The sequence below is a fragment of the Melospiza melodia genome, chromosome 5 (assembly GCF_035770615.1).
Source record: "Melospiza melodia melodia isolate bMelMel2 chromosome 5, bMelMel2.pri, whole genome shotgun sequence".
Classification (NCBI taxonomy): domain Eukaryota; kingdom Metazoa; phylum Chordata; class Aves; order Passeriformes; family Passerellidae; genus Melospiza; species Melospiza melodia.
In genome coordinates this window covers 3,957,451-3,980,017 of record NC_086198.1, presented here as the reverse complement: position 1 = coordinate 3,980,017, position 22,567 = coordinate 3,957,451, and the positions used below count along the sequence as shown (strand labels likewise).

Sequence of the window (22,567 nt, the reverse complement as noted above, 5' to 3'; positions counted from 1 at the left end):
TTGCTTGAAATACTCTTGGAGATCATGCACAATGTTTTGTTTATGTTGCTACAGTGGATTTTCATTCTTATTTCATTTAAGTAATACAATTTTGCCCAACAGTTATATTCTAGTTCTTCAAATGCTTGGTGTCAGATGCTTTTGTCTTAGTCTTTTTCAAGGGTATTTTGATCAACAAACTTAAGTCTTTGCTGTTTTAAATTGATTTTCAGAGTAATTCTTAGGTATCTAAAAATACTTGTAAAAATAATTGTAGTTTGATTCTGAGGGGAAACAGTGGGAAGGACCAAGAGACAATTTCTTAGGACCCATAATGACAATGAAGTTTTGGCTTAGCCTGACCTCTGCTGGGTAAGTCTTGGACTTGGCTCTTCCTCACTATCCCAACACAGCACTGCTCTCCATACTGTCAGTGACCTGTCCATGACCAGCAATTCAAGTCTTGACTCTACAAGTAGAGAGACTTCACCTGAATTCAGGTGCCTGATGTGTAGCTGAGGAGAAAATGCCCTTCTATTCTTGTTGTACTTATTTAATTTTTATTGCACTTGGATACCTGTTGTGCTGGGCACATAAGGGATTGTAAATGCTGCAAAGTCTTAAACTCTATGTACTGAAAGAGAAATAAGATGCAAAATAGATGGAGGTGCAAAATATATGCAGAATAAAATATTCTCCTGCATTTTATACTGCCATTAAATTCTGTCAGTGAAATAATAGTGCAGCAAAGAAGAATCCAGATTATTAACTATTGTGTGCAAGAGAAACCTCACTTTGAAATTTGGGTAGTGTGGAACAAATCATCCTTTGGGAGCCTGGGAGCTCTTATTCCCTCTTTTTGCAGCATAGCCATTACCTTCCCAATCCCTGTGTGGAACAGCTGAGTTAAAAACAATTTCTATAAATGATACTTTCATTGAGTTGATTTTTGTTTTAAAACTATCAAGAAGGCAAAAAGAGATAGGAGTAATTCTTAACCTTTAATCATTCAACCATTGTCAGATAATAGGAACCTGTGTGTGTGTGCATGTGTGTGTTAGGGAGTGTATAAACGGAGAAAACTGTTGGTAAAATAGACCCTGTCCACTCTGAAATGAATAGTCCTGTCAGCAGTGAGGATGTAGGATGTTGTTTAGCATTTAGGTCACCTCTTTCTAGTGGCTTGATGTGGATCCCTGTTTTCCCAAGACGTTGGGAGAGCAATGGGCACTGCCTGTCTGCCTCGCAGTCACTGTGGCTGCCAGCGTGGGCAGAAGGGTCCCCCCACAGCACCAGGCGAGGTCCCTCGTGGTCCGCAAGGAGACACCGTAACGTTTGCCTGAGGGTTGTTCAGGACAAAGCTGGTTTACAGACCTGATACCTGTCATCACCAAGCAAGGGAAAAGGGAAAAAATGGAAATGTGGGGTACCGTATTCTCACGTGTCAGTTTGGCTTGACTGAACGGTGCTGTGAGGGAAATGGTGTGCACTCGCTGTTGTGGCACGTGTTCAGTGTGCATCACTGTGCTGGGTGGTGGGGATGTAGGTGATACTTGTTTTATGAGGTATTCTGGAACTTTGAGAACTTGTTAAAAGCTATGACTATAACTTGCTAATCTTTTTTTTCCCTGAGAACTGACACCTAGAGACTATGAAACTAGCTTGATTTGTTAACAAGTTAAAACACTGGAAGGGAAAAAAAAAACCCAAAACGTTTTGAGGTTAATTCTGGCTGCTTGTACTCAGTTGTATTTTTCTTTAAATATGTAAAGTAAGGGATTTCCTAGTGCATGGGGAAATAGGGCTTCTCATTTCTAACTAAGCTTATATTCCGTGTGTGGAGGTGCAAGCTCTGCTATGAAGAGAAGGGGTTCATGGAAGTAAAGTGTAATACCTGGTTGTGTATTCTCAGGAGACATGATGCCTGTGTAACTAAATGTATAACAAGCAATAGAGATTGGTAACCCATGGAGGCAACCACTGGAAAATTAAGTTACCTCTCAGGTAGATTATATGCCTAGACTGGGAGAGATTATGGGTAGATATTAACAGCATGTTGAGCTGATTGCTGACACAGAGCTGGTTCCCTTTCTTTCTTGACTTTGAACCTTAATTACACCCTGATATTGAACCAAGAAAGAAAAATAAAATACAAAAAAAATCTCAAAAGAATCCTACTGCCCCCAAACCTCACCCACCCCCTCCAAGCCAACAAACAAAAACATGAAAATGACCAAACCTGCGGCCCCCAAAAAAGTTTTTGAGAATCAGCTTTGGGTAGTGGGTTGTGGGAATGAAGTGAAAGTGCTGTTGCCTGGGAGGAATTCTGACTTCTGCTGTAAACTGAGCAGAAATTCTTCCTCTCCACACCACCAGGTTATCCTGTGATGAGCAGTGCTGAGCAGCATTTGGAGGCTGTAGTTTCCACCCTGCTTCCAGGCCAGCAGCAGAGGCCTGTGTCCAAACAGATGCTTGGAAAATGTGTTCAGGATGCCTATTTAGCAGTGGTTCACATGTGCCATCCACAGAGGGCCATCCTGTCACTCCCACAGTGAGCTGAAGAGCTTGTTAGTTCTGTCTCTTTGGTCTGGGTAGCCAAGGGTGCTGATGCTTGTTTGCTTGTAGGTCTGCCCTGGTCATAGATTTGGTTTGCTTTGAAGGAAAATCATTTTCCAGACAACTTCCCCTTAAAAATTCAGGTCTTCATAATGCATGGTGTCAGCATCTACTGGAAACCTGATCAGGATAGGTCTCTCTCTCACCTTTTACTTTAAATCTTTTGGTTTTTTTGCCTTTCAGCTTAACTTTTAAAAATGACATCAACTTCCGTAAAGCTGTAGATGTTTTTTCTCTCATGAGTTTAAAAACTGTCTCTATTTTTTCTTCATAACTGTTTAGATCCCTTCCTGCTCCCCCTCTACCCCTGCTTCCTTCATTTTCCATCTCATTCTGGAAGAGCATTTCCCTTTATTATATCATGTGTGCTCTTGTGTGCTCTTTTGCTGTGCCCCATCACTCTCAGCCCTCCCCTCATCCTTTCAGGCAGGATAGAGCACACTTCTAGTTACCTGTACTTTTTATCTTCTTTCTGAATCTTAAGCAGAGCTTTTCTGATCTCTCTGTGTGTTCTGGAGCAGAACATGCCAGGATCAGGACAGGGTGAGGCTGAAAGTGAAATCATGGAAGCAATGATTGAGAGTCATCTTGAAAGTAAAAAGTTAACTTTGTGATTCATTATCTTCTTTACAAGAGCTGGAAGGTTCTTTCCATGTTTGTACATTTAAAGTGCTTGCATTTTAAATGAGCTCGGGAGATTATCTGAAGATGCAAGGTGCTGGGATGAGAGTTTCAAATGCATTGTTCGAGCACATTTATGAGCTTTGGAGTCTGGCATTTGTCACATCAAAACATTTAAATTGTTCTCTGGTTTTTTGGTTTTGTTGGGTTTTGCTGTTTTATTTATTTTTTTCTTCTTTTGAAAGAGGTGCAGAGGGGGTTAGTCAAAGAATAGGGATAATGGCTTTAACAAACGGAAATAGTTTGTGTGAATAATTCCAGAAGCAGGTCCTTATTCAGGCATTATTAGAAACACATTTTAAATCACTTTCACCCATATGTTATTGTGTGCATCCTTTGAGTTTATAATAGAAGGTGGTACAAAATCAACTCCCAATATAAGGAATTCGCTTTCTGAAGAGGTTGCATGGCAGCATCTGGGGCATTCCTGAAGGATCATAATTTTTTTTTCCTCCTTTTTTTCCTTTTCACATGCTCAGAATTTACCTAGATTATTGTGGCAACTTTCTACAAAAGTACAAAATCCTGTTAGATAAAGCAGAGGTTCAGGATGAAGTTGCTAGCTAAAATCCTTTTCTGCTTCTGAAAGTTTACCTGTGTCTCAGTTTACTGCACTTTCAGAAAGTTGGTGCTGCTTTTTAATGGACATTTTATTTTTTTCAGCTAATAGCTGGTTAATGAATAGCCCTGACTGTTGCAAGGTTACAAGAATGATGCATCCAATACAAGAGAGGCATTTGGAACATGGGGACATTTCCAGTGGTATGTCTGCCTTGTTTTGTGAGACACTATTTATCATTAAATTGACATTTAAAACAGCTGGTGTTAGGTGCTTCACTTTGTGACAGGCAGGAATTATGTCACAGGACTTGTCTCTTTTACATATTGGTAATAGATAATGAATATTAAATGATGCTATTAAGGATCTGGGCTCCAATAAGAGGCAATAGAAAGACTTCCAGATAATCTACTGTTGACAGCAGACCTCAGGCATGAGATCACAGAAATTACAGAAAAATGTCTGAATGTTGTGTTCAGGTTTCAAGAACCTGTCCACCAGTTGGATCTTCTTTCCACAATGCTTGTTTATAATTGCTATTTGGTATGTTCTCAAGCAGTGCGAAAATGACAGCTTTTCATGGGCTTTCAGCATTGATGAGCTTTAAGACAAAACCACAGCAGATCTTTAAAACAGTTTGGGAACTTTTGCCATGCAGCAACCAAAACTTGTTTTTCCAGGGTATTTTTGTATACTTTAGAAATGGGCAATACAGAATGCTTTGCTTAGTATGAAAGCAGAAAGGTTACCCTTTCAGATCCCTTGAGCATCAAAGTAGGAACAAACTGAGAGCTGGCAGTCCCTTCCTACCTAAATGCTTGGTTAGGTGCTCCAAATCTTCTTCCCAGGAGCAAATTGTCTGCTCTGAGACTCCCACCTCATTCACAGAAGTTGCTTAATCTGCAGCATTGTACTGGCTCCAGCCTGACCTGAAAAACCCTGTAGCTTCACATTCTTCCAGCAGCAAGCCTGTGCTGCTAAGCTTGTCAGTGTCCTTCTGAGCTGATAAGCAACTTGAAAGGTGGGGAGGATGAAATCATGCTCTAGACAGCACTGCCATTCTGGTTCCTTTGCTTGTGGCATGATGTTATCACTTCAGAATCAAGATGGAAATTACAAAAAAACATTTTCAAAGCAGTCCTGCTGCCCTGCAGGAGTTTGTCTTAATGCTTGCTCCTTTGTAGCCTGTTTTCCAGGTATTCAGATGCTTTTCCAACTAGCATCCTTCCCACAGCTGCCTTCTGGTAGGGCCTGATTCTGAAGGTAGATGCACTTGGGGGCTTTGAGTCCCACCTCTTGCAGCTGCTGCAGGTGACTGTTAATCCTTTCCATGAGTGATCAATTTTTAAACCAGATTTTGTCCCCACTGTTCCTCTGAAAAGACTCTGCCCTCACTCACTGCTGTCATGGCTGGCAGTCTTGGTCTCAGCTCCAGTCTGGATCTGAGTTTGCTGAAACTGCTGTTTTCTGGGTGACGTGTGGTGAGTGTCTCCCCCAGTGCTGGCTGGCTTGGATCCTTACCATTTGTTCTGCCTAAATGCATAGCTCAGCTTAAAGAGTAGCAAACTTCTGTGGTGTAAAATTAGGTATTTTTTAAGGTTTACATTTTAACTGAGAAGGATTGTTGAGATGGTTACATTAGATGCTGAGTAAGTTTTTGGAGAGAATCTGTTCTATAGTATGTCAGCTGTTTCCTTTTGGTTTCTTTTCAGCTTGTTTTCTCTGTGAGTGTGATGAACAAGATCTCTGTCTCAGACTTAAAATATTCTGCTTTCTTCTTGTAACATTTCTTCAAGCTTTTTTTTCTCCTTCTTGCATGCATGAAGTACTTAATGCCCTCCATCTGTATGAAAATGTTTTGTATATAATTCTAAAAGCTCCCTTAGGACTGTAGACTTTTTTTAAATGAATCAATTTAAACATTTTCCACACAAATGGGCACTTGGGGCAAATGTCATTATAAAAATCGTAAGAATATTTGTTAGATATTTTCACAGTTTATTGCTGGGGTTTTGTTTAATTTTTTTTTTTTCTTTCAAGACCTGCCTCTCCAGTCACAGTGGAAACTGCAAATCAGAGAGAGTCAGCATGATTTATGTTACTGACAGAGCAGTAAGGCATTTGTAAGGCTGGGAAGGCAGACATTAACAAGGAGGAGAAACAATAGACAGTCTTCTCTGCTTCAGTCAACATGGTGCAGGTGTTGAGGCTGATGTAATGCTGCTCCTGCTTTCCTACTCTGAGCTGTACATACATATTTATAAACACATGTGAATCAATCAAGACTTGTGTTCACAAGATAAATTAATCTCACACAGATTGAGATACAGAACAAGGCAAAAACGCTTCAATCCAGCTCAGAGTAAATGAAAGTTTTCATTTTAAACAAATGTGTTAAGATTCTCAAGTTTCACATGAGGAAATACATGATACTGGATGTTCTTGTAAGGACATATGTTGAAACTTGTTTTGTAAAATGTGAAGCTTGCATACTGTTGACTAGTAGACAGAGGCTCTATTTTGTGGAGGTTTTGGGATTCTAAGGAAATTGTTTTCTGATTTGAAACAGAGCTCCAAAGTAGACAGATTTCATGTGTAAGAAAATCCAAAACCCAGTATTTTTAGATCATATAGAACACTTAATTCCAGCAGGATCAGACTGGTTTGTTTCAAATTTGACTGTTTAAATGTTTTAAATATTGCTCTACCTAATGCATCTTTTAGAACAAACTAATTTGAAGGGAGAGAAAGAAACACTTCTTGCAGGAATGCCGTAACAGGAAGTTCTGACATTTGTCAAAATATTTCTCCCTTTTTCTAAAATTAATATGTAAAAAAAGTATGGTTTTCTAATACAATTTAATATCAGTGGAATTGTATTCTACACAGTAGGATGTCTGCCATTCTTTGTGAATCTGTCATCTGTGTTTTGGGAGGATATTGCAGCAGTGGATGGAGAAATGCAGGATCCTTCCTGTCTTCTGCATGTTATATCCCACTAGAATGGTCAAAATCTGATGTCTAATAGACCAAATTCCTTGGGAAGCTCAGTTATTTACCAGGTTTTTGGAACTACTGGTTTTTACCAGGTCTTTGGAACTACTGATGAAAATGGGTACATGCTGTCTCTGTAAGAGCAGCACTATTTTTAAACATATTCTTGGAAAGTATGCTTGCTACTTATTTCCTTGTTTATTCCAGCTGCATGTCCGTACTTTGTTTAAGTCTTGATGGTCTGTTGGATATGACAAACAAAGCTTGCTTTTGCAAAACTTGCCCTTTGTAGTTGAAACCAGTGCTGATAGACCTGAACCCGGATGCCATGAACATGAATGGAATTTTGTGAGCCTTTTTAAAGCCCTTTGAAAATTCCAGCTGTCACATGGACCTGCTGTCAGGATGGTGGCTGTGTCAGGCATTTTAGTGATGAGTGGCCATATTACCATGCAGTTTGTGATAACTGAGCAGTTCTTACCCTTAACTGCCAGCTCCCAGAGCAGGAGGTCCTGCTTCTCCACTGCCTGTGCAGACTGCCTCCTACTTTGCCCTGAGACAGGATCTCCTCTGTCTTCACAGACAGGGCACCCAGTTGGAGTTTGGCATACAATGGGGTTTTTTTGTTTGTTTGTTTATTTTTTTCTTGTTTGTTTATTTTTCTGGCAGGAGTAGCCTTCTGCTAGGTTAGCTCCCTAAACTAACTCATGAGAGCAGATCAAGCATAATTGTGGGCTGTCCTGGCCTGGATGAGGACTGCAATGGATAGATAGCCTTTAGGTTGGGTAGCTCTGTTGTGCAGTTAGGCATCTATGATGAATGCTTTGACAGATGATGACTTGTCTGTGCAAGGACTTTCATTTTCCTGTGAACAAAGGAGAAGTACCACAGAGTACCACCAGCATGGTGATGGATTCCTCAGGCCATCTGAAGTAGTGCTTATGATATCCCACAGTATTTTCCAGATTTTCTTGTCAGGCTTTAGCATAGATGAGTACATAATTCCCATCGTACATTGATGTGAATGTTTCGAGGATGGGTATGTTTGGTCTTTTTATTTCTTGTTTAACCATATTACTCTCTTATAAATGAAAGATTTCTAGCATGGGAGATACCATTTTGCATAAACTATTCAATAAGGTTTTCTAGACACTTAAATTTCAAAATAAATGAAGTCTAAGGAGGCCAAACATATATCTAGGATATGGCATGTACTAGGAGCTGTATAGGCAGGCCAGAGCTCTCTCTGCCCTGGTCAGCTTTGTTAATGTGAGCCAAGTAACTGCTGAACCACAGTGTTCAGCACAGACCACAAAAACTGTGAATGGTCAGTGAGCTTTCCCACATGGGCAATGTGAATCTGCTGCTGATACATTTCTGTTAGTTCCACTCGCAGCACTGAATGCTGCACAGATGTCTTGAGTATCTTTCCAACATCTTGACCATCCCTTGCTTTTCAATCAAAGCTGTTTTCCTGGTGCTGTTTAGGAACTAAAGTAGCCTGCAGGAGTTAGTAGTGTAGAGTGTGATAGATCTGTCCTGGAGCTTTTCCTGGTGGTTGGAAAAATCCAGGTCTGCTGTTAGAGAAACTCCTGGAGTCCTTACTGGTAAGTGTGGGGTCTCAAATTTGGTTCATGATCATTGGTTCAGTTCAGGTTGACATTTTTAAACCAGCATCTGAGAGGGGTAAGAAGTTGGAACAAATTGAGTGCCTAGTCTAGGTAATCTTTGCCATAATCTTTCCTATTTAGCAGTGAAGGAGAAAAGAGCAAAAACACCTGTAAACTTACAGAATGTTAGTATCTGGGCACATTCAGCTTCAGAATTTTAGTATCTGGGCACATCCTATATATGGAGGTAGTAATTAGATAATTCCAGGGTTTCAGTTAACAGAAACTATGTGGAGAAAGCTAAGGGATTCTTTGCTTTCAGATACTGCAGAAATATGTGACCATCAGATTATTTTGTCATTTTCTTGAAATGCAAACAAGATGTGCCAATAAAAATTATGGCTATTGATTATAGGCTTAACATCCTCAAGCTAATATTCATGGCACATCTTCTACAGATGGTACAATTTGGTTGAGCAGTTGCTAGTTTAGCTGTAAGCCACTGTCAGTCAGCTTGTCCTCCTTAGTTGACTGCCACATTTTTCCTCCTGTATTTGAGGGAAAAGGGAATCATAAATGTTTAATAACTGAAGATAGATGGTTGATCCCAAAGTTAAACACCAAAACTGATAAAATAATTTTGAGCATTTTTTTTCTTTTTCCAAAGGAAATTAAAAAATAGCAGTAATTGATTAGTATGTTAAGCTGAAGCTTGCAAGGATGAAGTGATCTTACTGCTTCCAAGGCCTCACAGATAACCATTGTATCTGAAATATGTTGGCTCCGTCTGAGTTTGGTTGTGAAGTCCTTCAGGCAGTGCCAGTCATCCAGGTCTTGTAAAATGCCAGACAGAGCTGTTGTCATCCACTAAAGAACCATTTCCTCATATTTGACTTGTAGAGAAAGCAATGGATGTCACCTCATATTTGACTTGGAGAGAAAGCAATGGATGTCAGTGGCATTAGAGAAGGAAATACAATTGCCAGCATGTAAATACATTGGAGATGATTGGCAAATAGAGAAGCCAAAGCAATACTATGTGAAATTGATGTACAGGCTAGAAAATGTTTCAGCACAGTATGGTCATATGGCTTTTTAAGGCAACTTTGCACTGTCTTCGCTTGTGGCTTCTGTGCTGAGTCTTGGCCTGGGATTTCCTGTATGCCAGAGGTTGCATGATCATAGGAATCACCTGCTCTTGCTTTTTTATACTGCCTGGCATGGGGAAATTTGATTTATAGAAGGGTTGGTTGTTTTTTTCCACTCGGTTCTTCATTGGTTATGAAAGAGCAGTGCCAGTGTTCCTGTGGGTATTGTGTGTGCACTGCCAGTGTGTAGTTGCAGGGTGAGGGAGATCCTAGCACTTATGCTGCCATCCAGTAGTTCTCAGTCTTGCTTGGAGGGGGTGGGAATTGCCTTTCAAAATTGATATTACTCTGCTGAGTTACCTTCTTGATCTCTTTCATCCATTGTTCAAGTGGAAAGTTTCTGTTTAGTTCACCTCATCTCCAGTAATAGTTTGTATGTCAAAGTTTGGAATGAAAGCATTTGTGCTTTAATGTGTGCACTAAAGCACAAATTGGACATCTTCCTTAAGTAATTAAAACAATGGATGAGCTTATAAAAAGAGGAATATTGAAATTCAAGCTGAATGAGTGGTTAATAGGCTGCCAATCTTATCTCTGGTCCCTCTGCACCTGAGTGCTGGAGGCAGATGAGCTCACGGTGCTGATTCCTGACCACAGCACGCTGCAGACACCTCCTGTGTCTTACCAGTGTTTGCCTAGCTGTGTCCCAAACACCGAATTACTGTGACTGTAGTACTGCTTTAGCTTTCTTGTAAATATCCATCAGCTAGGTGTGGTTGGGCTGTGCATGTTGCTGATGCCTGAGGACCATAAGATACACCAGCCCTAAAAACCAAGATGTCCATTTACACTTGTGAAGAAAGCCCTGAGCCCAGGTTCAGAGAAAGTTCAAATTCATGCTCAGGATCCACAGCAGGCACCTATTGTTACCCTGTGATTTGCCTTCATGAACTTATTGTCCTGATTGCTTTTGATGAAACCAAGAGAGATGGACAATGTGGTTTGATTTAGTTTTCGATTTGCTCTATAGCTGTGGTTTTCAGCATGTGTGCTGATCACTGTTTTGACAAACCATATTTTGGTCATAGAACCTTCTGCATCCATTAAAAATAGAAGCAGTGGGTCTTTGTACACTTCTTGTGCAAAAACATTTCCATTATGGTTGCCCTTTCAGACAATAACTTCTAAATATAGGTGACTAATCAGCTGAAGTTTTTGCACAAGTTCAGATTCAGATTCTGCTCAATAGCAGCCAGAGAGGAGTATTTTGCTGTTGGTCCTTTGACTCCCTTAAACTCTAAAAACAAAACAGCAAAAACCTTGGATCAATCCTGAAGCCGCGTTGAATTGAAAGTTGCATAGAATACTTGATGGGTATCTTGAAGTACTTTTGAAGTGGGAGGTGGGTTTAATGGCAGTGGCTGTTCAGATTTATTTCTGGCATCAGCAGCACACGTCCCATCACATCACTGCCCTCAGGGAGGCAGAGGGGGCTTTGTCTCTTTGTACTGCTTTTTTGGAGTGCCAGCCCCAGGGTTTCTTGTGAGGACAGAGTGCTTGTAGATGAATTGGATGGAAATCTGCTTTACCATCATGTAAAATCAACAACCTCGAACACAAACACAAAGCCCCACGACCTCCAGGCCAAAGAAACCAATCAACAAAACCCTCCTTTTATTTTAGTTTCTGAGTTCTCCCTGTCTGGGATTTTGGCCGTTCCTGAAGCAGCAGCAGCACACAGGGGTGCATGTCCTGTGGGAGTTGCTCACGCATCCAAAATGGCTGGGGCGTGGGTGGCCTTTGCTAGGGGAGAACACTCTGCTGGCTTTTGGTTGAAAATGTCGTGCAAGGGTGGGAGTAACGTCCCATCTTCCGACTAGGCGCATGTTGCTTTTCCTCCGTGTTTCGGGGCCTAAAGCGTTGGCAGCTTTCCGGGATGGGTTCGGCATGGGAGCTGTGGGACCGGGCCCCGCGTTGCCGCGGCGGCGGGCGGGCAGTCGCGCCTGGCCGCTGCCGGAGGCGCCGCTCGGTGGGTACGGCTCGGTAGGTACGGCTCCGTAGGTACGGCTCGGTAGGTGCCGCGTCCGGTAGCGGGGAGCCGCCGGGCTGGCAGGGGCGGTCCTTGCCCGTTCGGCTCGGTTGCCCGCCGTGCTGCGCGGTACAAGCTTCGTCAGCAGCGCGGCGCGCTGGGAGGCTGCGCTGTAGCGGCGGGCGGGTTGTGCCCCCGGGGCAGCGCTTCCCCCGGCAGGTGCCTGGCCCTGAGCTCGGCATCGGCCTGGGCTGGCTGCAGCGGGCCGCTGGCAGGTGCCGGTGCCGCTAGAGGCCCAGCGTCTCCGCAGCGCTCCGCTGCACGGAGGCGGCCGCGGCGCGGCTGAGCGCGGGGATCGTGTCGATCGTGTCTCCCGGCACGGCTCAGCCCTGGGAAGCTGCAGAGCTCAGTGGCAAAGCGAGTAAGTCTGGTCTATCTAAGCACTTCCTTTGAGGTTCTTTATTGCTGCTGCTGGAGGGCAAAAGAAACAACGTTTTTAAATAGGTTGCAAAATTTCAAAGCCTGTTTAAAGCACATTGAAGCATCTCGTCGGTCCGTCTGTGTTGTTTTTTCTCAACGTTTTTAATAGTTGTCCTGCTGCAAAATAGAAATACAAATTTTCCAGACTGATGGGTGAGACTCCAGGTAAAGCCTTGATCAGCTACTGCAAAGCTGTCCAATGTTTTCTTCCAGTTCTAGAACAGAAATTGGTGTTAGTGCCTACACTCTAGTGCTGGAAGTATCTCCTTCCAGCTCCTGTAGGGCCTTGGTAAAGAATCTCCCTGAAGTTGCAAGATGCTCTCATACTGTACAATTGCTTGCACCACAGGTCAGACTGAAGATTGTGAGCCAGTCTGTTTTAGGACTTTGAGATCTTAATCTTAAAATCTGGGACAGTCCCTGTGGGATAAATTATGCATACATAGTACACCTGATGTGGTGGACCTGCTGCTCATGTCAGATAAGACTATATGCATTTAGTAGCTAGTTTCCAGGCAGCCTGAGTTGCCAGGCATCTAGAAAAGTGAGTAATTCAAAAATATGGGAAAAGTCTGCATCTGTAGGCATGCATGGACCATAGGATTTCTGTGAATAATGTAGGTAAGTTTGTTGTCACCTGGTATCACCCTTCCTTTTATCCCTCCTTCCCTCAGCAGATATTTCTAGACTTCCTTTTGTATTTTTTTTTTCTAGTCACTTTCTGAAACTTATTACTAGCTTTGAATACTTGTGAATAAACTAGCCAGCAGACCCTTGAGGAGAGTGGTCTGACTGATGTCTATGCTTGCAAAATCAAATGACTGAGGAGTCCAAAGGTATGAAAGTTGTTTCAGAATTCATCTCCCATGTAATAGCTCAGGAGGTAGCCTGCAGTTCATTCCATTACTTAGGAGCTGTTAATGAAAGCAATACCTTATTTTACAGTATTATAGAAAAAAGGATGCATGCCAGACAAAGACAATTTACAACCCATTTATTTTCAGCATTCTCTTAATGCCCATTATTTGGAGTAAAACCCATCTTCTGACAGACCAGCTTCTTAGTTCCCTTAATCCTGCAACAAAGTGATAATCCTTTATTTGTGACCTCATAGGCTGTTGCTACAGAGAATGCTGTGATATCAGAAAGCCAACACTGTGACTTCACTGTTGGTGGAAGCCATAGTTGAAGATGACCCACTCTGGAGGCCTGGGGGCAGTTCATATCCTTTTGGAATTGTGCAAGTGCTTCCTAAGGAGCAGTATCTGGCAAACAGAGTTGCATAATGTCTGTCTACCTGGGGATGAATGAGACAATCAGAGGCCGCGTGTGAGGGGAGAATATGCGGTGATTATGTTTTCAAGGTAATTTTTGCCCTTGGAAGATGTTACCAGGAAGAAAACTGTCACTGGGAAGCTAAACTCAGCTTTTGTATCCTCAGTCTCCAAAGATAGGAAGAATACCAGAAATGTACTCTCTAAAGCAAGAACTTCTTACTCTGTGTACCTTAAGAATATAATTTTGTAACCCTCCAACTTTTCTTGGAAACACTAATTGCATCAAAACTTCCATCAAAAAATGTTTGTCAGGAGCAAGGCAAAAGACATGTAAATCACATACAAACCTCTATGCCCTAAAGTAGACTTTTAAGCTCTTGTTTTTAAACTGAAGTATGAAGGAGAAGTGTCCAAGACTTTCGGGTATTTCCAGATACCTTACATGCCTGGATTCTTTTTACATTTGAGTGTGAGCTTCTGTGCCATGTTCCAGAAATGAGTGCCTAAAATTAGGCTTCTTAGTAAGTCTTGATTTTAAGAAGTACTGATAGTACAGCAGCACTCAATGGAGATAAAGGGAAATGAAAACCCACATCAGGTTTGAAACTCAAGCTGCGACTATTAGAAACAACATATGGCAATAGAAGCCACATTTGGCTCCCTTACTATCTCTGCCTTTTCCCATAACAGGAAGATTTTCCAGAAATAGTACTTGCAACTCTTAATGTCAATGGTTATGTACTCTTGAAGATTGAAGCTATCAGAACCCAGAAAAAAAAATAGTAATAGAAAATTAATTCCTTTGTTTAAACATTCAGTTTTTGAATGCATCATGATCATATGATTGAACAACAGGAAGATATATGCTTGCCTGTAACAAAATTAGTATTTTATTTTTACTCCTGTTTATTCCATTTTTAACTTTCACCTTTTTGTGCATGATACAACAGGTCATGCAGATGAATTTAGCAGGATTGTGCATGTACTACAAATCCCATTGATAAAACTTCTGGAAGTTGTACAAACTAAATCAAGTTAAACAAAACACTCTTACTCCAAAATAAATGGCTATTTATGTAGGTATGGTTACACCAAGATAGTTCTGACAGTAAATTAGTTTTTTAGACCCAAGTCCTGAGGTCAGTTTCCATCTTATCCCTCTTACACAGATGTTCTCCAAATTATGTTCCAAACTTGTAACAAACTGGATACTGCACAACAAATCCATGTTGGAATAACTCAGTTAAATGCAGTACCAGAAATGAAATACCACAGTTTAAAGCAAAAATTCTCATGCATTATGCATAGGCTTTGCAGACCATGCAGGACACCCTTCACATTTTCAAGTTCTTGTGGATTACACCATCTTTTTATGGAACTGCACGTGCATGTGTGTTTTTAAGAGCTGCTCATAAAGCAGCAGAACACTTCTAAAGACAGTATTGGTGATGACATGCTGAACTGCTTTCACATGTTTCTGTTCATACTACCCAAACCATTAACATGCTCCCTTAGTAATGTTGTATGTGTGTCTTATTGTCATGCACACTACTAATTTAGTCTCAACTTTTTTTACTGTCCTGTAAGCTCCCACCCTTCCCCTAGCTTTGATCTTTCATCATAAAAGCTTAGAAGCAGCTTTTTGGATATGAAGCTAAATGTTTCTTTTTAGCTGTTCTGCCTGTTCCAGGCACTGGGAGGGGAGGAGGGCTCTTTCCAAGGCAGTGTAGTAATTGTAGGTACCCTTGGCAGGTGCTTGGTGCTCTGCTGGGGATGCTGCCTTTCCTGGGCCATTGGCACCTGGGCTCGGGCTTGGGTCTGCAGCACAAGATAACATTTGTTCTTTTGGGCTTATGTGCAGTGCCATGTGCCGTGCCATATTTGCTTTTGCACCAGAGAGCCTTCTCAAGCTCTGGTTCTGACCTAACTGAAACCTAACTTAGGTTTTCACCTAAGTAGGGGGTGCCCTCAGGCCAGTAAGATCTGGGTGAGTTAAAGTATTGTCTGTGGAGATTGCTTGGTGAAAGAATATGATGGTAACTATAAGGATTTTTTTCTTAATGGCCAAGAGTAAGGAATTACAACATGGTGACAAGATACAAGGAAAGACTTATTTTGTTGTTTTAATGTGTATTAGAAAATAACTATCTTGCTATGGCGTAAAATATAGTAATTCAGAGTTTGGGTTTATGTATCCTCTATGCTTTGATCTCAGCCTTTTTTGATACATTATTTTTTTCTCATAGTGTCCTGTGTTTGCTTGTGAAATTTGTTAAAGAAATTATCTTGATTCTCCTTTTGCTAGCCTTTTGGTTTAGTTCAGTTGAAGGTGAGATCATCATCAGCTCCTGAGATCATCTCAGGAATCTAGCCTTGATATCCTAGTTTAGGTCTCTCTATACTGAATAAGAGGGCAAAGAGACAACTATTTTTATGTGCTCTCATCTTTCAGAAAACTGGGTCATAGCGACACTCAGGGAGCACAAGAACTCTACGCTCTAGTGCTTTGTAAATGCTTAGTGGAAGTCCAAAAGAAGAGACTTGTCAAGCTCAGTTTAGTGTGGAGAGGAGAAAAAAGAAGGATTGCCCCTTCTGGGCCCTGTAAATGGTTAATGGTGCTTTGTGCAGCAGGGATCAATACCAAATGTTTGGGGTTTAATAGCTGTACAAGAAATCTGAAGGGTGGAATGGATAATGAAGTGGTAACCCTGTCTGTCAGATCACAGTTGTTCAGGTTCATTAAGACTGCTGAGGAGGATTTCAGAGGGGACTAGCGACAGCTGAGTGAAACAGCTGAGCAATTCTGCAGAGTAGTGACATCAGCACTGTAGGATAAAGCAGTGCAGTGGGCACTGACAAAATAGTGCTTAAATTGGTTAAGTTTTGTGCTTTTTTAGGAGCATGGTCTCTGCGTGTTGCTGGAGTCGGTGAATGCGTTAGATGAGTCAGGAGTGGTAATTAGAAGTCTAAACTTATGGCTATAAATGGGGAGGTGCGTAAGAAGTCATACAAGAGAGGTTGCTCTGTGAAATTGGTAATTTTATCCTTTTGGATGCTATGGTTTTATGTACAGGGCAATTTTCAGATTTCTGAGATTTCATTTTAAAATGGTAGAGCAGCAGGTAGAGATGTATTACTGTTTAAAAAGTAGTAAAATGTCTGTTGTAGGTTTTAGTTTACTGCTTCCTGTAAATAAGTGCTCAGTAAAATTCAAAAGTTAAAGATTTGTGAAACGGACAGGAGGAAATATTTCATCCAGTGAGTTGTTTAATTGTGGGAACCCCTGGTTCCAGGTACTGTCATTTATTTGGGGAGGTCGGTTTTGGTTGCTGCATTTGCTGATAGTTATACTCATTGCCATAAAGAGTCAAAATATGCCAGTCCCTGAGGATCTCAAAAGAACTGTTTCTGGAACAAGGGCATTTCCCTTTAAGGTGCACTATACACTAGTGGTAATGTGCAGTTGGATTTCTAATGCTTCCTCTATAAAATGATTGATGAGCATGAGGCAGGCAGCAGATTTGGTGAGTTGCTGAACTGTTGTGCCATGGCATTTCCTTTGTTCCCATCCTCACAGCTAATCCCCACACAGGTGAGACCAAAGGACACAATTTGAAAGAATTTTGAACCACTGTGGGAAGCAGGGGTCATTTCATCTACCTCATGCAGGTAGAGCATAGGGGCAGAATATACTAATACAGCTTCTTCATGTGTTGAGGTGTAAAATATTTCAATTTCACTTTAAAATGTATCTTCTTAAAGGTACTCCAGCCATATTGAAAACTCTACTGTCGACCACAGGGAAAAAAATGACCCAGTAAACTCTCAACTGCTAAGTCTTTGGAGCATCTAACCTTTTCTTTTTAAAAGCACTTTGGCACTAATTTAATTGATTCCATGCCTGGCCTTTTCATCAGTTCTCTCCTTGCCAGGAAAAACTAGGCTGTTAAAGGCTGCTGCAGTACCATGGGACTTGTGTTCAGTGTTGCAGGTTCTTATTTTAACCTGATGTTATCTGCCAGTCATCACTATTGGTTTGAAAAGCTGTAACCACTGCAGTACTGTCTTTGGGCTGAAAATCTTTTAATGGTTACAGCAGTCAATATAAATGAGAGAGAGTGCACTATGTCTTCGGGTTGTGTTGCTAATTATCACTTCACCTTTCAAGAATTTTTTCTGTTGACTAGATTCTTGCTGAATGTTTGCTGCAGCACCTCCAGCCACACTGCATGTGTTCTGGCTAAACTGAAGAGGATAGTGAAGAACATCTTGTTAAGACCTTCAACAACTGTGTTTTGTGCTTTCAGAAGTGTTTGGAAAGGAGCATTTTTATCTGTGTTTTTAAAATTTCTATAAGAAACATCTGGGTTTATCTTTGTTGGGTTTTCTTTCTTTTGTTTCTCATATGCTTACTCTCTCTTGCCAAACCTCCTCTAGTGTCAGATTTTTAAAATGCTTCTATCTTTCCTTGCATTTGCTGTTTGCTGCCAGAGAACAGGCAGGCTTTGTTTTTGAGGGACTGGGGTGTTGGTGTGGTTGATTACAATATAGCATTAACATGAGTCAAATTAATTTGATAGTAGCAGATTTCTATGAAAAAGCCCCAAACCCTCCTCTTTTCTCATTTTGTGGTCCTAGCGACAAAATATGTTACAGAATTCTTCTGTGTGGTTTAAAATATCACATACTTTCCAGTGAGCTATAATTTAAAGAAGACTCATTTAGTAGTTGAATTCTGAAAAGACACAATTGTTTTACCTGGTGGGCTTTTTGAGGGAAGGAGTTACGTTGGTTGCCTTGGTTCTCCCTTAGGACTTGATGTTTTCATTTAGATGCTGTTTCCTGGGTGGTTGTATTAACGAGTGTCACAATGGATAATGATTCTGTCCTGCATTATGTAACACTTAAAGCATTGTTTGTTTTTGGTCCTAGGTTTTGAGATTCTTTTTTAGAATGTGGTAAGCAGAGATGCTTAAAAATGGATAACAGCTGAGAAAAACAGGATGGTCAAAGATCCTTACTCATATCCACAGAGCGAGCTGTTGAAGATTGTGGTCTTGGGAGTCAAACCTAGAAATATTTGCTTCAAACTCACTTGCAATCAGCATAAAAAGGTTAACTAGAACTGCTTGCTCACTTGTAGGGTGGCAGTGAGCCCCCAATAAAATACAGCTGTGGGGAAAAAAGCAGGGTTTAAAGTAGGGTATTTCTACTAAAAGTAAGGAAATTGCAATTTCCCGTGCAGGTGGGAGGTTAGCTGGAACACTAGAATATGGTGCAGAATTCTGGTTGTTGCTTTTAAAGGAAAGTTACGTAAGTTAGAGTAAATGTATAGGAGTCCTCTAACAGGATTAAAGGGACAGGAAGGGCAGCCATAGAAAAGAACTCTAGAAGAGTGTGATTTTTAAAAGCCAGTGCACTGAGATCTGAAGGAGAGGAGGTATGTTCTCTGCTAATAAACTGGGGTGTAAGCAGCAGGAGTAAGAAAAAAAAAAAAAGAGGAAGGATATTTAGCTCCTAGACAGCTACCACAGAAACAGATGGGTTTTACTTATTGAGATCTTAGTGAACTTAATACCCTGATCATGTTTCCTCTTGTGATTTCTTAAAGAACCAGGAGATTTGTTCAGGTAAGTCAAACGGAACTTATTAGCATACTGCAAGTAAGTTGTTGTTAGTGAAGCGCTAATATGTCAAAATTTCTTGTATTAAGAGCTTTCCTAAAGAAATGGAAGTGTAAGTTAGTATCTTTCTGATATTCCTCAATCTGGTTTCTTCTGAGACCATAGGGTTCCTGGGCTGTGTTCCTAGTGTAGTGTCTGGGTGGTTCCTGCTTTGTGAAATTCATTCTTGTAGAGCTGATCATGATGACCAACACTGAAATTAACTCAGTGGTTAACATGGTTCTAAAAACACCGAGGTTGCAGGTTTGGTCTGCTTATGAGCTGTTTACTGGTGTTGGACTTGATGATCCTTGTGTGTCCCTTCCAACTCAGAATATTCTATGATCCTGTGGTAGATGATTATGGTCTCTGCAGCTACAGTTGCTGAGCACTGATTGCTGATTTTAGCCCCTGAAATTTGGGTAACTGGTACAGGCAAGATGGACTTGCACTCTTGATAACCTTCTTGGCTTCTTTTGAGCATGTTCTTTTTTAAGCTTTTTTATTTTCTCTCATGTGTTACCATGTGTGTGGGTCTGTGTGTGTGTATCCCCATTTTAGCACATGCCTTTCTTTCTCTTGAGTTTCCCTCTAGTGATCAGGAAGGAGCTGTGGCAAAGGAGGGGAATCCCAGGTCCCAACTTGGGAGGACTGCAGGATGTATGCAAGCTCATGTAAAGTTTGACAAAGGAATGTGTGCAAACGAAGAAATTGGGATTTTTACATCATCTGCTTCCTCAGTGTGTGATGAAGATTGGTGTTAAGCTGTACTGTATTTTGTACTGGTCTGTTTGGATGCACATGCATGCATGGAGTTAGACAGAGAGAAGCATGTGGTGTGTTTGTACTGTATGCTATCAATAAGGCAGCTTTTGTTTTAGTACCAACCTCCGTCGTGCTACGGGGGCAGATGTGGAATGGAGGAACAGAGCACCTGCCCTGGTTGGGGAGTGCATGTGGGATTTTGGCTAGGGCTTCCTCCTGTGAGGCCATGTCCTGTGACATTGCTGATGGTGGCAGCACTGGTTTGTCCATCAATTTCAGCTCTTCTAAACATTCTCATGTATATTTTCCCCACTACTGGTGTCTCGCTTTTGCTCTCTGCTATGCTTGAGGTATCAGGTATTTCTTGTTGTTGTTAATACTGCTTAAAGGGCTGTGTAAGAGTGCTGTAAACTGAGGAATTTGAGTAAAGGCATGCCTAGGTGCATGCACACAAGATGTCTGTGCATGCTTGGTGCATTCCAGGTATCCATAGGCATCACACATACGAGAGGAATTGTCTCACTGAAAGAGCTTGCATTGTATTAGTCTGTTCAGAATACTTGAGTTGTTCCTGAGCATATAGTATGAATTCAAGTGCTAGAGAAATTTGGTAGAGAGAAAAGCTGTTTAGGCTGCAGTATTACCTTTAGCTTTCTTCTGCCAGTGTTTTAACTTTGGTGTTAGTTGCAAGACTACTGCAGCAAGAACTTGTGCATGTCTGTGGAAACATGGGCTCATGCTGCATGCATGAGCCCATTTAGCTTTGCATGGCAGCTGTCTGGTGCAAAGGGGAAGAAGATTGGAACTAATGTTTTTACTTTCAATAAGTGCTTGGCCTAATTCACTTGTTAAATTTTTTTTCATGGGGTAGGTTTTGTTGCTGTAAAGTGGGTGTGTACTTAGTAGACAATCAGAGTTTCTGAAGGACAATCCTAGGAGACCCAAAACATTGTAAATGTCAAGTTGGATTCATTAGAGGTGCTGTGGCTGATGCTGCAGCTCCAGGGAAGGCAAAAATTCTGTGAAGCTGAAGGAAGATGTGCTGGAAGGAGGCCTTTCAGGGAACACAAAAATTGTTGACTGTGTGTATAGCAAGTCCCCATCTTTCAATGTTGAGATTATGGCTGCTGTGTAACTACCGGTGTGGTACCCTTGTAAATCGATCTGTATGGCTTTGCTGCTTAACAACCCCCACAGACCTGTGGCCAAAACTGATGTTTGTTCATACAACAAACTGGAGCTGTATAACCCAGCTATTTACTTGTCCTCTTGAAACACACAGACCTGTTTAAGGCTTGGTTGGACTCTCTGACTGCCAGGTTTTTGAAGGGCTAGGGTGGTAGTGACTTCTGATTTCATTCAGTCCTAAGCACCTGGTGTGTTCATTTGGTGAAACACATAGGGGAACTGCCTGTTCCAGCATAGCACAGGTGAGTCCTAAAGTGATGTGTTTCAAAGTTCTGTGGTTAATGTGCCTTCTTTGCTTCAAACCATTTCAAAATGCATGGAATGTAGAAACCTTTAAAGAGGTTCTTTGTAGCAAAACTTCCTTTTTCCTTTTGCACCTCCATTTTGGCATATTGGTCTGATTTTGTTGATTAGGTCATGACTAGAAATAGTTCTTTTATAGTAAAGTCAATTTTAAGTGTTTCCTTCTTTTAAAAGAATATCTCAGAACAACTAAAAATGTTCCTCTGGAACAGCAGCATCTGTCTCTCATCTCATACACTATTCCTATTTCTTCTGTGTCTTCCTGATACTTTGCCTTAGCATATCCTCACCAAGTAAAAGAAAACCTAGCACTGGGAGTGAGATCCTGACACAGTGACCTCGTTCTGAGCATTACCTTCTTTGTCAGTGGTAGCAGAAGCTGAAGCAGCTCTGCTGGCCCTCGGCTCTTGGAACAGTTTGACATTTTCTGTCTGGCATGGTTTCAGGGCTCACTTTGTTTTAAGCCCAAATGGTGAATGAGATACTGAAAAATAAGCTTACAAGAACTTGTCCACTGCTTCTAATTTTTTGATTAACAGTTCACAGCAGCACAACTTTGATCTAGTGTACAGCAGAGCTGCTTGTTACATTTAGATCTGCAGCATTCTTTAGGACTGACAAAAGAGAGTAAATAATTCTTTTTAATTAATAGACCTAAAACTGGTAAGCATCATGAAAAATAGTGAATAGTTAAAGAAAATACTGCTCTGTGTAAGTATCTGTATGCCCATGTATGTCTGTGCATTTATGTTTCTGTGTATAGGGGGAGTTGTGCATTACATCAAGAAGATATGTTAAGGGTGATTTTTTTTTTATCTTGACTAGAGGGTTAAAGCTTTAACTTGTCTGTGCTAATGCATGTAAATAGCTTTCTTGTCCACTTAATGAGAAGGCTGGCTTGTTATCCTGTACAATGCAGCTGGGCACTGTTCCAGAAGCATAGGCACTTCATTTCAAAGACAAAGAAGCCAGCGCAGACACAGGGAGAAACCTGGAACATTGCGCTGTGGATTTTTTCAGAGCGATGACTCATTTCAGTTCACAAAGGATTCTGGGCAGGGTAGTGAGAAGTCAGGTTGGCTGATCCATTCCTATGACTTCACTTTGCAGAGAGCCAGGGAGAAGAGGAGTGACACTGCAGAATCCTGAGGCACTGCAGTGGAGAGGTGCTTTGCAAAGACTGTGAGTGCCTTCGGAACAGGGGGTGGTATCAGAACGTGATTTCAGCCATTCCATGGAAACAGGGCACAGAGAGAGAGATGTTTTCAAAACACTGTGTGGGAGTTATATTTGTAGTCCCTTTTAGATTCTTCTCCACCTCCTCTGTAATTTCTT

The 22,567-nt window shown here is 41.3% G+C and overlaps 1 protein-coding gene across 8 annotated transcripts in view; it reads left to right on the top strand.

Annotated features, from left to right (window-relative positions):
• Nucleotides 1–22,567, top strand: part of STOX2 (storkhead box 2) — a 145,221-nt gene that overhangs the window by 96,051 nt on the left and 26,603 nt on the right. For 2 of the 8 annotated variants that reach the window (XM_063156110.1, XM_063156108.1), the window contains exon 2: nt 3,940–4,038. The exons of 3 other annotated variants lie outside the window; for them this stretch is intronic. In XM_063156110.1, the coding sequence (XP_063012180.1) occupies nt 3,954–4,038 (85 nt within the window). In that variant the 5' untranslated portion in view covers nt 3,940–3,953. Of the gene's footprint in view, nt 1–3,939; nt 4,039–11,918; nt 11,978–13,180; nt 13,401–22,330; nt 22,415–22,567 lie in introns of those variants that run through there. 3 more of the 8 variants (XM_063156115.1, XM_063156114.1, XM_063156113.1) reach the window with 3 other exon arrangements.